Raw genomic sequence first — 15,093 nt, forward strand, 5'->3', positions numbered from 1 at the left:
ATGGAGTATATTTGGATTCTGACAGTATGTTATTTTCATGGGTTTTTTTAGTCTAATTCCTTTGCCCATTCATTCTCTTTTCTTTGTCCTTTCTATACAATTTTCTAGGAATTATCTATGTTAATCTTTTGTAGGAAAAAAGCCATGTTACCTTAGATGCTATAGCATATTTATTACAGAAGATATATTGCAGATGATGTTATTAGATGAAGTGAACTCTATTGTACACAAACTAGTCCTGGCAATTTTGCAAATGTAGATTAGTTTTAAAACACACAAAGTATCTTTGAGCAACTCTTTGCCATATCCTCCCATCAACCCCATTTATAAAATAATTACTAAAATCCATATATTTTTAATTATATTTTGAGTGCTTTTGGTGGAGATTTGATGTCCTTTATTTTTTAATTTTTTGATTCTTAGTAATTTACTAATACACACAGCACACCTCATAAAGTCAGATTTCATTGTACCTAGGGATATAGGTCACAAAGGCAGCATATAAATCGAGTAAACAAGCACACTGCACAGGTCATTTTCATGAATTTGGCATTCCATTTGCAGTACTAGACCAAGAAATGAAGTAATGTGTTAACTGTAATGCCAGATTAGAAATTATCTCTCAACAGTGGAACAAATGATACTTCTCCATTTTCTATCACTACTCAGTATTATTTGCTCTGTATACTGAATGATAAAGCTGAATCATAGAACCGTATTTTGGTCAGCGTTGGAAGTAATAACAGTGAGATGACGTATTCAATTCCCAATCACTTTGCATTGTTATCTTACATACTCAGATTTTCCTCTTCCAAAGCCATTAAACCCTCAACTTTTAAACAGATCGTAATCCTTATAGTTACAGATAAAAACAATGCCCATTTTTAATGCTTTTAAATCTTATTCCAAACAAACATAAATTTACCTGAGTGAATTCAGGCTGTCTGTCTGGCTTTGAACCTTCATCTCGGTAACAGCGGGCAACTTGGAAATACCTGCCATTAGAAATGACATTCTGGTTGTAGACTAACTATCTCAAGTAGCATGATCTCCCAAAACGGGGTTTGGAAAGAATATACAATGAGAGAAAAAAGTATTTGATCCCCTGCTGATTTTGTATGTTTGCTCACTGACAAAGAAATGATCAGTCTATAATTTTAATGGTAGGTTTATTTTAACAGTGAGAGACAGAATAACAACAACAAAAAATCCAGGAAAATGCATTTCAAAAAAGTTATAAATTGATTTGCATTTTAATGAGTGAAATAAGTATTTGATCCCCTATCAATCAGCAAGATTTCTGTCTCCCAGGTTTCTTTTATACAGGTAAGCTGAGATTAGGAGCACTCTCTTAAAGGAAGTGCTCCTAATCTCAGCTTGTTACCTGTATAAAAGACACCTGTCCACAGAAGCAAGCAATCAATCAGATTCCAAACTCCACCATGGCCAAGACCAAAGAGCTGTCCAAGGATGTCAGGGACAAAATTGTAGACCTACAAAAGACTGGAAAGGACTACAAGACTATCACCAAGCAACTTGGTGAGAAGGTGACAACAGTTGGTGCGATTATTCGCAAATGGAAAAAACACAAAACAACTGTCACTCTCCCTCAGTCTGGGGCTCTATGCAAGATCTCACCTCGTGGAATTTCAATGATCATGAAAACAGTGAGGAATCAGCCAAGGACTACACAGGAGAATCTTGTCAATGATCTCAAGGCAGTTGGGACCATAGTCACCAAGAAAATTTCTTTTATACAGGTAACAAGATGAGATTAGGAGCACTCTTTTAAAGGGAGTAACATACTACGCCATGAAGGACTGAAATCCTGCAGCGCCCGCAAGGTCCCCTGCTCAAGAAAGCATATATAAGAGGCCCGTCTGAAGTTTGCCAATGAACATCTGAATGATTCAGAGGAGAACTGGGTGAAAGTGTTGTGGTCAGATGAGACCAAAATCGAGCTCTTTGGCATCAACTCAACTTGCTGTATTAGGAGGAGGAATGCTGCCTGTGACCCCAAGAACACCATACCCACCGTCAAACATGGAGGTGTTTTGAGAGTATTGGAATGACCTACCCCCCCTGGATGCATGTCAACGCCTGGACGCGGAAAAAGCGGCTCGGGACTTCCGGGTAGATAAGGCACGCCGGCCGGACCGCATCAAACTAATCCAAAATCACCCCCAAAACATACCCCACAAAAATCTTGTCCGGACAATAAATTAAACTAAAATCTTGTCTTTGATAAATAAATAATAACACCTTTTTAGTATCGCCTGTTTACCGCCCTGAGTCCCGTAAGGGAGATAGGGCGATATATAAATTTAATAAATAAATAAATAAATAAACAAACAAACAAACAAATAAATAAATAAATATTTTTTCCTGCTAAGGGGACAGGACAACTCACTGCATCAAAGGGACAATGGACAGGGCCATGTAGCGTCAAATCTTGGGCGAGGACCTCCTTCCCTCAGCCAGGGCATTGAAAATGGGCCATGGATGGGTATTCCAGGATGGCAATGACCAAAACACACAGCCAAGACAACAAAGGAGTGGCTCATGAAGAAGCACATTAAGGTCCTGGAGTGGCCTAGCCCAGGGCTTTTCAACCTTTTCACCCATTGTACCACTTTTAGGATATGGCAATATCCGAGTACCACTAGTCGCCTAGCAAGGTGTCAAAAACTTGACCAAAAAAAAAAAAAAAAAAGGAAAAAGTGATAAAGTACAGGTGGTCCTCGACTTACAACAGTTCGCTTAGTGACTGTTCGAAGTTACAATGGCACTGAAAAAAGTGCCCCCCAAGCCACAGCCGAGCAAGACGCCTGCCTGCCCGCCCGGCCACGCTTTTCCTCCTGTCCGAGGTTTTCATTGTTGTGGATTGGCAGCGGGGGTGGGGTGGGTGTTTGGTTTTTATTCCCGTCTGCTGGGTGGTTGCAGCAGGTTTTGGTCACTTCACATGACCCTGGGACACTGTGACCGTCATAAATATGAATCAGTTGCCAAGCATCTGAATGTAAATCACAAGACCCTGGAGATGCTGCAACATTCCAGCTGATCGGCGCTTCTTCGGGGCTCAGAAGCGCCAGGATTAGCGCCGAGCTCCAGCTGGAGCCTGGCGCTGATCCTGGCGCTTCCACTGAGCCCTGACAGCCCTGCAGCTCCAGCCGTCTCTCGCTCAGGCTTGTGCGGTGCTGCCACCTTTTCAGCTCATTCCCTTCCCCTACTACCACTTTTCTAGGATGGTCGCGTACCACCTGCCAGGTGCCAATGTACCACAGGTGGTACCCGTACCACTGGTTGAAAAGCCCTGGCCTAGCCAGTCTCCAGACCGTAATCCCATGGAAAATCTGTGGAGAGAGCTGAAGTTTCGATCTACCAAACGTCAGCCTCGAAACCTTAATTACTTGGCGAGGATCTGTAAAGAGGAATGGGACAAAATCCCTCCTGAGATGTGTGCAAACCTGATGGCCAACTACAAGAAACGTCTGACCTCTGTGATTGCGACAAGGGTTTTGCCACCAAGTACTAAGTCATGCAAATCAATTTATAACTTTTTTGAAATGCGTTTTTCTGGATTTTGTTTGTTGTTATTCTGTCTCTCACTGTTAAAATAAACCTACCATTAAAATTATACACTGATCATTTCTTTGTCAATGGGCAAATGTACAAATTAAGCAGGGGATCAAATACTTTTTTCCTCTCAGTGTACATCTAAAAAAATGGCTATAATTTAAATTTAAAACAGAAGAAACATGTATTCCATATTTAGGAATTGGTTGATGCTACAGGCACAGAAAAGAAGCTATGTGGGGAACTGCAAAGAAAAAGAAGAGGTTTATATGCTTGTCATACTGAAAGACCTTCTACACACTTTGAGTTGACAAGACACTCTCTGCAGTACCAGAGAAGAGACAGGCAGAAGAGATTATTCCACTGCTAAATCTGATTTTTTCATACATATTTCTTTCTCTCGCAATAATTGCAAACCACCCAAGCTGGTGAGAATCTGGAAACAGAACAAAACAAAAAGAAAATATAACTATAATGAATGAATTAATCATTCATACACAAGATGAGCACCCATAATCAGCTTGGGACAAAGACTGACATACAAAATGCTAGTATGACTAAGGATAAATTTATCTCGAGGAAATGTGTTCTAGACTAGGGGGCACTACAAAAAAGGCCTGCTTTCTAGCCTTAATTGTACCTCATACACAGGTAGTCCTCGAGTTATGAGTGAAATGGAGCCTGCCCATTCCACTCGTAACTCGAAGTGAATCTCCTACCTCGAACGAGATCACTCCCTTGCTCGTTAAGACACACACGGCTCATTAAGTGAACATGAGGTATCTCAGGGTGGGGAAGGCCATAGAGGGCCTAGTGATGGAACAGGCCCCCAAGGCCTCCCCAACCCACTAAGATATTCCATGTTTCCCCCTTCCTTCCTGCCATGTTGGACTCACCTTGAAAAGATCTGTTGCCTTTCTGCTGCGGTTCCTGCTGTTGCCTGGATCTGAGGCTGGGGAAACTTCCGCGTGCCATTGGAGGCCTTTTCCAGGCCATTGCCACCCGGATCTGAGGCCAGAGGACGCTTCCGCGGCCCTCCGGCAGCCCGATCCAGGAGCCGGAGGCCTTCTCCACGCTGCTGCTGCCTGGAAATGGGCCACTGGAGGGCCGTGGAAGCATCTCCTGGCCTCAGATCTGAGCAGCAGTGACCTGGAAAAGGCCTCAGACATCCCGATCCAGCCTCCAGAGACACGTGAAAGCATCCCCCAGCTTTGGTTCTGTTCTCTGTTGCAGAGAACAGAGGCCTAAAGTACCATGAGATCACGCGAGATCTATATCGTGAGATCTCATCCCACTGATTTCGTGTGATCTTGTGTTACATTAGGTCTCCATTCTCTGCGAACGCACCGAAGGCCTGGAGCAGCCCAAAAAGCAAGGATCTCGAGCTTTGCAGGGTGAGTATTGAAGGCCTAATGCCTAGGGAAACCTGGGGTGGGGGTGGGGAGGGAGAATATAACCAGGGTGAATGTTGTTGTGAGTCCTCGCTTACCAGCAGATCCGGCAGCTGAGTCAGATGAGGGGGAGCGATTGCCTGGGGTCACATCGGACGGAGTCTATGGAAGGCTCTGAGGAGCACAAAGACTCAGAACTAGATGTGACACCGGATCCATCTACTCACGCTCAGGCAGAGACAGCTGGGTTGGGGGCCTGAACTGAGCGGAGGAGCAGCTGGGACCTGTTCCAGATGCACAGATGCGCAGGGAGGAAAGGTGTGGACAGCGGAGGGGCGGCTCTCCAGGAAAAGTAAAAGACTCTAAGAAGCCACACCCTGGCTGGACTATAAAGAGAGCCGTGGGAGGGGCTGGTTGCCGAAGGCAACCATTTATGCTACGGCTTTGTGCTTCTGTCGTTGGATTTCTTGCCTCAGGATTCTTGGATATTTAACCAGGTTTGTCGGATTTCTATGTGCTTGAGTGACTTAAACCTTGAGAATTCCAGCTGAGAACTCAGAGACTGATCTTGTTAATCTCAACAGCTAAAGGACTAGTTGGAGTTTTGTTCCATAAAAGCTGTGTTAAAATAAAAGGGGTTTATCTTACCAAGTCCTGCCTTGTTCAATGCAAAGGGGTTTTTCCTCGCAAGTAAGCGGTTGAGCAGTATTCGCGGAGGCTGTGACAGAACAAATGCTGCAGAGCCTCTGCGGTCAATCGAAAGGGCGAACAACTGCTGTGATGCTGCAATATTCGTAATTTCAGGACTTGCTCGCAAGCACTAGGGGGCGCTTATCACGTAACTTTGAACGAGCGTTAAGTGAATGCTCAGGGATAACCTATATATTTTCTGTGGTGGAATGTTCAAGCTGATGAGAAGAAATGTGCAGATTCCAATTTGGCCAGGTGTTGCTCGATATATCCTGGGACCACCCTATGTAAGATTATAAAGGTAGTAACCAGCATTATGAATTAGGCCACCAATGATCTGGCCCCTGACCAAGTTTTCACCTGCCATGTAAGCTAGGACTATAAACACCCCTAAATCACAAACCAATTCCTTTAGGGAAAGCACAATCTCATCTACAGTAATTATTGGGACCAATATTACTGGATATTTATTTACAAATAGTAACTCCATCTTAGTAGCATTCAATCTTGTTTTGCCTCATCCAAATCTTGACAGCCTGGTTCAGACTTTCTATCACATCTCCAGCTCAGTACAAGGTGGAAATGTGTAAGTGGCTTTCATCAGTGTGCTGATGACACCTCACTCCAAACTAGATCTCTCCTAGTGGTTTCATATAGTTATTAAATAATATGGGGGGAGGCGGGGAACCGATACTGGAGCAACCAAGGGAGTGAGTGCTGTCTCTCTCACACACACATACCCCGACTATTGACTGGAATCACCCACTCAAGTAGAAGCAGATTCACCATAAAATGGTACTAACTTCCAATCCTTGCATGTTTTATATATGCCATGATTCAGCAACATGGTCTTCCATCTCATAGATGAGAAGATCGTGCCATAGACTGCATGGTACAGAAAATCTTTGCAAGATTTCAAGCATGTGAATCTTCTAGGCAGACATAGAGAGAATTACAGTTCTGTTAAACAGCATCATTCTTAGCATGGAACCTGATTAATTGGCAAGTAAACAGTTTGTGTGACAAACTGCAACTCAGTCTATCCGTTATTCTCTCACCACAAACTATGGATCAGAGTTTTAGTGCTACCTTGAAAACATTGTGCTAGTAGGGCTCCAAGAAGCTCACCTGTCCAGACCTCCTATCATTAGGAGTTGTTTAAATTGTTGAGGGCTCTGAGGAAGTGAGTAGAACTTTCCAGCCTCCCGGGAAGGCACCACAAATTCTTTTGCACCCTGGTATTAAAAGGAGGATGTAATTTAAAACTGGAATTACATTGCATTTAGCTGAAAAAAAATGAGGAAACTTCTAGTTTGAGTACAAAACATTTATTTCAGCCAAATCTCTCTTGAAAAAATTAATCCACTACCCATTGCATTTAATTAGGAAATGGAAGCTCAATAATGCACTATTTCCCAAAATATATTACCTGTACTCTGTTTCATTTACGTCAGCGGTCACCAATCTTTCTGGCTCCCAGGACCAGCAGCAGCAGTGGCAGGGGAAGAGGGGATAGTTTCATGTGTGCGACCTAGTTCTCACACATGCACAAATGAAGCTCTGTGAGCTCACCCACCTTGTTGGCCAGGTACCCAGGAGATGGCGGGCCAGTACAGGTCCATGGCCTGGGGGTTAGGGGCCCGATTTAAATGATCATGCTTCTAGTCAGTTCTCATGTGACAAATTAACAAAAGTTCTTGAAGAATATTAACAAATAGTGAGAAAACCTAGGTTACTGCTTTTCAAGATAAGATAACCTTTATTATCACTTTTCTGTGTGCACACTGGCCTACATTAAAATTAAATTCTGATGCCTGCTCTCAATATATATATACACACATAAACACACTGTATATATACTTATACACAGACACACAGATAAACAGACACACATATACATATAAACATGTTTATGTGTGTGTATGTATATATATATATGTATATATTTCTGAAGATATATATATATATATATATATATATATATATGTATATCTATGTGTGTGTGTGTGTGTGTGTGTATAATTTTATATTTTAAAAAATTTAAACCTATCCATGAACAAATGATAGCACTTTTTGTGTTCTAGCTGTTATTTGGCAGGTTGCATTCCTTGCAGCTTTTCAGTAACAAGCAAATTAATGAAGGTTTTGTTTCAGAAAATGATGCTTAGAAACCATTATGTTAACAACTCTCTTTGTCAGAGAAGCTAAAAAGAAACTTGTTTGTATCTTTTTTGTTTTTCTATTTTTCTTTCCCTTGCACCTTTAGTTTTTTCTTGCTTTCTTTGTATTAGTTTTTATCTTCCATTTTAAAAGTTTTAATAAAATTTATATAAAAAACACTCTCCATCACATAATTTGATAACAAAACTAAAATTTTGACTATGTCAAGCAAAATCTCCAAAGTTGTCTTGATTCTATTGTTCTCTAAGTAACCTTTAGTGCAAAGGGAAATACCACTGTCAATTTAAACATGGGCTGACCGAGACAACTGTCATCCAATTTCAACATCATAAGCTTCCTATTCATAATGCATTGGGGCAGAAAAATCCTTGAAGTAACTATGGCAGTTATTAAGTTCTGAGCTGGTGAATTCAATATGAATACTGAAGCCTCCCAGGACATGAAACATCTCCCCCACATCTAAGACCAATTCTGCTCGGTAAAATCATGGGTAATTTTAACGGTTGAATTAGTCACTCTTCTTTTAGATCAGGGGTGTCAAACTGCCGGCCCATGGGCCGGACGCGTCATCCAGAAGCCGCACCCACCCCATTGCCGGCAATGGCAAAACCATCCCGATACATTGCGCGACGTCATGTGATGTCGCGAGTTTGACATGTCTGTTTTAGATGTTTGGGTTACATAATGTAATTACTTGATAATTTTATAAGACAATATATGTACAGAAAAGATGTATTTGTATACTTACTCCTGGTGTTTTCTTAAATAGTGTTGGTGTTTCTACATCCACAAAATCTAAAATAAGATTTAATAAATTTTGTCAGCACCATAGTAAATGAAAGGAGAAAAAAAAGTTAATTATTAACAATTCAGTTTCTCTAACCATAATGATTACAGAGATACTCTCGCATTCTCATCACCACCTGGGATCTCAGCCGGAGGTTATACTGCATCTGAATACTTCTTAAATCCAAATAACGATACTGCATTCGCATTGCTTCAGTTTTCTGAGGAGGAGGAAAAGATTGTTATTTTATAAAGAAAAAACACCAATTATACCTCCTATAACCAAGACGAAGCACAAAATATTGTGTTACTTGTTAAGTTAAAAACATAAGCAGGTTTTTATGCCAAACTATTATTCTTCACTCACTTCTTTCAACTCATATCTTGTCTATTATCAAATATACTCATGGCTGGAATAATTTTACAGAATAAATAATAACAGAATAACAGAGTCGGAAGGAGACCATGGAGATCTTGTAATTCAAGCCTTGCTCAAGCTGAAGACTCTACACCATTCCGGACTAATAGCTGTATGATCTCTTTTTGAAAACCTCAAGTGATGGAGCACCAACTTCTGGAGGCATGTAATTCCACTGATTAATTGTTCTGTCAGGAAATTTCTCCTTATTTCTAGGTTGGACCTCTCCTTGATAAATTTCCATCCATTGCTTCTTGTCCTGCCCTCAGGTGTTTTGGAGAAGAGTCTGACTCCCTCTTCTTTGTGGCAGACACTCAACTATTGGAAGACTGCTATCATGTCATCCTAGTCCAGACATACCCAAACATTCATTGTATGTGTCAGTCTCCAGGCCCTTAATCATCTTTGTTGCTCTTCTCTGTACTCTTTCTAGAGTTTCAACATCTTTTTTATATCATGGTGACCAGAAATGGATTAAGCATTCCATGTGTGGTCTTACCAAAGCAATACAAAGCAATACTAATACTTCATGTGACCTTGATATTATCCCTCTGTTGATGCAGTCTAGAATTGCGTTGGCTTTTTTTGGCAGCTGCAGCACAGTGCTGGTTCATACTTAAGTTGCTGCCCACTAGGACCTCGACCTTAGATCCCTTTCATAGTTACTGCTGTTGAGCCAGGTACAATTATATTCTATACTAGGGGTAGTCAACCTTGGCTCTTTTATGACTCGTGGACTTCAACTCCCAGAATTCTTGAGCCAGCACAGCTGGCTCAGGAATTCTGGGAGTTGAAGTCCACGAGTCATAAAAGAGCCAAGGTTGACTACCCCTGTTCTATACCCATGCATTTGGTTTTTCTAGCCTAAGTGTAAAACCTTATTTTCCCAGCACTGAGTGCATTTTGTTGGATAGGGTCCAGATTTCAAGTCTGTCAAGAACCTTCTAGATCTTGAGCATATCTTCTAAACTCTTGGCTATTCCCCCCAGTTCGGTGTGGTCTGCAAATCTGACGAGTTCCCCTTCTACCCCTTCATCTAAATCATTTATGAAGATATTGAAGATTACGGGGCCTAAAACAGAACCTCCGAGTACCTTAATACATGCTTCCTTCCATGTAAATGTAGTTTCATTGAAGGTTACACATTGAGTGCACATGTTCAGCGTTACAAATCGATCTGGTGGTGATGCTGTCTATCCCACATTTTTCTCTTACCAAGAAATAGGTTGTAGTTTACTTTGTCAAATGCCTTGTCCAAATATACTATGTCTAGAGCATTTCACTGGTCCTCTAATTTAATCATTTTGTCAAAGGCAATAAAGTTTGTCTCACATAACCTGTTTTTGATAAAACCATGTTCACAGGTACTGATGTCATGCTGATTGGTCTGTAGCTTTCTGAAATCCATTTCCCCCCATTTTTGAAGATGGGAACCAAATCAGCTCTTTTCCAGTCCTCTGGTAGTTCCTTTGTGCTCCAGGACTTTTGAAAGATATGGTCCAGTGATTCCAAGATCATGTCTGTCAGCAATTTCAGAACTATGGGATGTAATCCATTTGTTCCTGTGATTTAAACTTGTCTAGAGTGGATAGGTGTTATGTTACCATTTTCTTGCCAAGAATCTTACCAATTCTTGACTTGTATTCCTAATCTGTCTTTTACGGTACTGTTTTTGATAGTTGGACTGTTTTTTTCTTTTGCGTAAAGACAAATGTAAAGACAAATTAAGCAGCTCTACTTTCTCCGTTGCTTGTGACCTCCTTGCCATCTTCTCCTATTAGTAAATCAATCAGTTCCTTGACTTTTTTCTTGTGTTTTACATGTGAAAGGATTTTTAAAAAAATTATTTTTGACATTTGTTGCAAGTCTTAGTTCATTCTGAGTCTTAACTTTCTTGACTTTATCTTTGTAGATTCGGGCTATATGTTGCTATTTTGCTTTAGTTATGTGTCTCTTTTTCCCTTTTTTATATTGTATTGTATTGTATTTTGTTGTATTGTGTATATTGTATTGTATTGTATCCTAAACCTAACCCATTGGGCAGAAATAAGGTGGATATAGCACACTAAACAGAAATAAGAAAGGCATATCTACCTTGATGAAATCTTTTATTTCAAATGGTAGTTTCTTACAGTAGTTCAGAACCTCTGCAGTTTCTGCTTTTACTTCAATATCTCCAGTTTGCATCCTCTAAATAAATTGAAAGAGATCACTTTAATTTTAAAAAATAACAGTTCTATTTATTGTGCCCAGAAAATATATTCATTGAGTTTTTAACCAAATAGTGTGGTGGTAGGATAATTTAGCTTGGCAAAATGCAGAACCTTGTTTCCATTTTCCCTTCACAAACTTGGAGCTTAAGAGACCAGGAGTTTCTCTGAGCTTCACAGACCTGGAGCTACTAAACCTCAAGTCAACATCTCTCTGCTTACCCATTTTAACTCACAACTTAATGGGCCAGACAAGAGCAGGCTTGGGGAAAGGAAAGAAAGCATGGTCTTCCTGGCTTGTCTGAATTATAAAAAATTATAATTATTTTGCAGTATTGTCAGTAATTTGCAGAGAACAATAAAAAAGACCTCTGCCCTGAAGATAAATTTGTCAGATTACCAGCCAGGCACAGCCATAAATCTTTCTTTTTAAAAAAAATTCAATCCTACATTCAAAAAACAGACAAAAAAAAGAAACTTCAAGGGCTTACTACTGCTAAACAAGTTGCTTTACTGCAGATTAGAAAGAATCTATATAGACACAGAAGATCTGCCTGCTACAAAGCATAGAAATCAACCGATCTGGGAAATGAGGGTGCATTTGAGGAGAGATGTGAAGAAAGCATAAAAAGTGATACTGTGCAGATGTATTGCCTGGAAATTCCAAGCACAGAAGACATTAAGGCAGAAACTGTGGAGTCTTTTGAGAGAGCAGAAGACTTTTACAATGCTGAGCTGAAGAAAGATACTTCTAAACCAAATAGCTGCCAAGAAAACAAGAATTACTCTGCAGCTACCATTATAATTACAGCTATAAGTTACAGAAGCAGACAGTTGTTCACCAAATTGTGCTCCCTGGCTATCTCCAAGTCACTTACATGGCAAATGAAAATGTGCAAATTAGGAAATCATTTTGATAGCCCAAAGCAATACACTGTACTCACTTAAAAGCAGAGGGCTCCTCCTTAAAATACTTACAGGATTTGCCTGTCCAAGAGGCCGGGGAATAACAATCCCAGTCACTCGTACAACAGATTCAACTGGAGCATCAGAAAAGAGCTTCCTCAAATGGGAAGCAGCCTGCAGTGCAAGAAACAAATAAATCGGAATATGCATAATTCAAGAATGCCAGCAATACAGATTTAAAATGCATTATATCTGGTGGTTATCAGCCAACTTCAGTCTGGCAATTAAATGGCACCTGAAAGCCCTCCCTTTGTCTTTTAATTAATTTTATCATTTTTTAAAAAAAAATCATTCATCTTTTTGAATTTTAACTTTTATATACTGTTTCTATATTTTAATATTTTATTGTACACCACCCAGAATCTCTCTGTGAGGGAGATGGGTGGTTCCAAAATGTGATAAATAAATAATAATTGTTATTTGTTAAAGTGCTTATTGAGATAACCAAAGCGGGGTAGAAGTTAAGGTGTCAGACTAGGAGCAAGTCTATCCTTAGGCTTAGAAGCCAATTCTCTCTCAGCTCAACCTACCTCACCGGGTTATTGGTGAGAAAAAAAAGTGTTATGTCTGATGTCACAAGCTCTAAATAAAAGGTGAGATAAAATCTTTTTGTTTGAAACATTAATTCCAATGAACTTTTCAGGATCAGAACAAATTCTATCTCATCCAAAATTCTTTACAAAAAGATTACATCAAGTAACAGTTGGTAAGAATAAAATCGAAATGCTAATGTGGAAATTAAGTGCTTTTCATTCTAGATGCATATTTCAGATATGCTTTGCAATATTCTTTATTTCCTTGTAGACTATAAGACTGAACTTTAAAAAAAATTATATGAAGAACTATAAGCTGTGCATGTAGGTATGCATATTTACAATATTATCTGTTACAAGAGAGTGTGCATTGAAAAGTCATAACTCTTTTCTAAATAATAAAATTTATTTCAAGAGCCTATATTAATTTAATTTCAATGTAAATTTTAAAAGTATGCTTACCTAAATGAATTATATATGAACTGTAACTTTAAAAAGAGCAAAATAAAAATTCCAGTAACATATGCTTATTAGTATTCCAAATCAGTGTGGCTAGAACATTATAGGTAATCCTCAACTTACAACAAAAAACGAAACCAGAATTTCCATTGCTTAGTGATGCAGTTGTAAACCACAATTACAACACTTAGCAACAGCAATCCCTGCAATCCCAATTGTCGTGTTAACTGAATCCCACAGTCATCAGGTAAGGCAACTTCCTGTTGACTTCCCACAACCAAGTCAGGAGTTACATGAGAGAAAAGGGTAGAGGGAAGGGTTGGGAAGGGTCCATTAGAATGCAGGGGTGATGCAGTAAGGGTGTGCAGGAGGCACAGGGAGAGTTGGGAGGGTACATGAAGGAGACACAACAAGAGTTGGGGAGGCTGTGAGAGAAGGCTCAGAAAGGAGCCTTAGAGGTGCAATGAAGCCCAGGGAGGATGTGTGAAGGAGGTCCGTTTGAGGCTTGGGGAGGATGCACAGACTGGGGAAACTAATCCCAGCAACTTGTGACTTTCCCTGTTAGCTTCCTCACTGAATTTCTGGTTCATGTGAATTCAGGACACTGCAGTAGATTGTAAGTGTGAGCCGGTTGCCAAGTACCCAGATTGCTGGAATTCTGACTGAGGACTAGTTGTAACTACCATTTGTTCAGTGCTATTGTAACTTTGAATGGTTGCTGATTAAATGGTTGTAAGCCAAGGACTACTTATATATTTGTTTTGATGCAATGCTTATTGGCTTCCTAGCAAAAAACTACAAAAGCAGTTTTCAATAGCACTTACCTCTTCCTGAGGTATGAGTATCTGGGTAAGTCCTTGGAAATCTCTCAAAACCACAAACTGTTCCTGTCTAATGATGGGAGACACGGATGTGTAGACATGTTAGTAACACTTCAGATTCAACCCCTGCCTGGAGCTCATGAGTATGCAGTGCGGAGCTCTCCAATGATATGTAAACAATGCCTAGTCACAGAACAGCTGCGAGCAAGGGGACAGCTCGACTAGACACTTTTATGTGATATATAAGCATTTCACATGCAGCAAGACTATAGGGAACATTCAAAGATACATTGTCTGAACATTACTTTTAACTTAAGAATTTGACCCTGCTCCTTAATTCACTTAAGTTCTCTCTCTCTCTCTGTTTGTGTGTGTGTATGTATGTATGTATGTATGTATCTATATATGCATATGTATTTCAAATTTCTTAACCAGATTTTTGTACAGGCATAAGAATTAGTATAGAGAAGAAAATTCTATTTCTTAAGGGTAGATTATTGCCCATTGACATGACAGTTCCCTCACAGACAAAAATGGAGCAATCAGACATACAAGTCACATGGAAGTACAGTATACCGCAAAAGTTTTTTTTTTTTAAACATATGCAAACATCAATATTTTATCTTAATTCAGTTATATAAAGATGATGTAAAATTGAATAAAAATATAAAAGTTGACTTTCAATCATTTATTCAACAAAAATAAACAGATTTGCCATTTCCTTTTATGTAAGAAATAAGTACACCCTTAGCTCTAATAATTGGTTTTGTCCCCTTTGGCAGAAACAACCTCATGTAGACCTTTCTTATAGCTATCTACCAGTCCCTGATATTGACTGGAATCAACCCACAACATCTTGATGGGATTTAGATCCCTTGACTTGGCCATTTCAGAACCATCCATTTCTTTTCTTTTTTTCAGCCCATCTTTGGTGGTTTTACCAGAATGTTGGGGTCATTGTTATGTTGCAAAGTCCATTGTCCAATGAGCTTCAACCTTTTCACATTACGCTTCAGTACCCTTTGGTACAATGAAGAACTTGTAGTAATTTCTATGATGGTG

At 39.8% G+C, this 15,093-nt stretch overlaps 1 protein-coding gene across 1 annotated transcript in view; it reads right to left on the reverse strand.

Moving 5' to 3' along the window:
* Nucleotides 1-15,093, reverse strand: part of DARS2 (aspartyl-tRNA synthetase 2, mitochondrial) — a 31,504-nt gene that overhangs the window by 13,907 nt on the left and 2,504 nt on the right. Inside the window, exons 3-9 of the mRNA XM_015832003.1 lie at nt 14,035-14,101; nt 12,231-12,332; nt 11,137-11,232; nt 8,722-8,845; nt 8,587-8,633; nt 6,786-6,892; nt 926-995 (exon numbers count right to left, since the gene is read on the reverse strand). Coding sequence (XP_015687489.1) covers nt 926-995; nt 6,786-6,892; nt 8,587-8,633; nt 8,722-8,845; nt 11,137-11,232; nt 12,231-12,332; nt 14,035-14,101 — 613 coding nt within the window. The remainder of the gene's footprint in view (nt 1-925; nt 996-6,785; nt 6,893-8,586; nt 8,634-8,721; nt 8,846-11,136; nt 11,233-12,230; nt 12,333-14,034; nt 14,102-15,093) is intronic.

Source organism: Protobothrops mucrosquamatus, unplaced genomic scaffold (genome assembly GCF_001527695.2).
Source record: "Protobothrops mucrosquamatus isolate PMUCROS unplaced genomic scaffold, P.Mucros_1.0 scaffold_294, whole genome shotgun sequence".
NCBI classification, from domain to species: Eukaryota; Metazoa; Chordata; class Lepidosauria; order Squamata; family Viperidae; genus Protobothrops; species Protobothrops mucrosquamatus.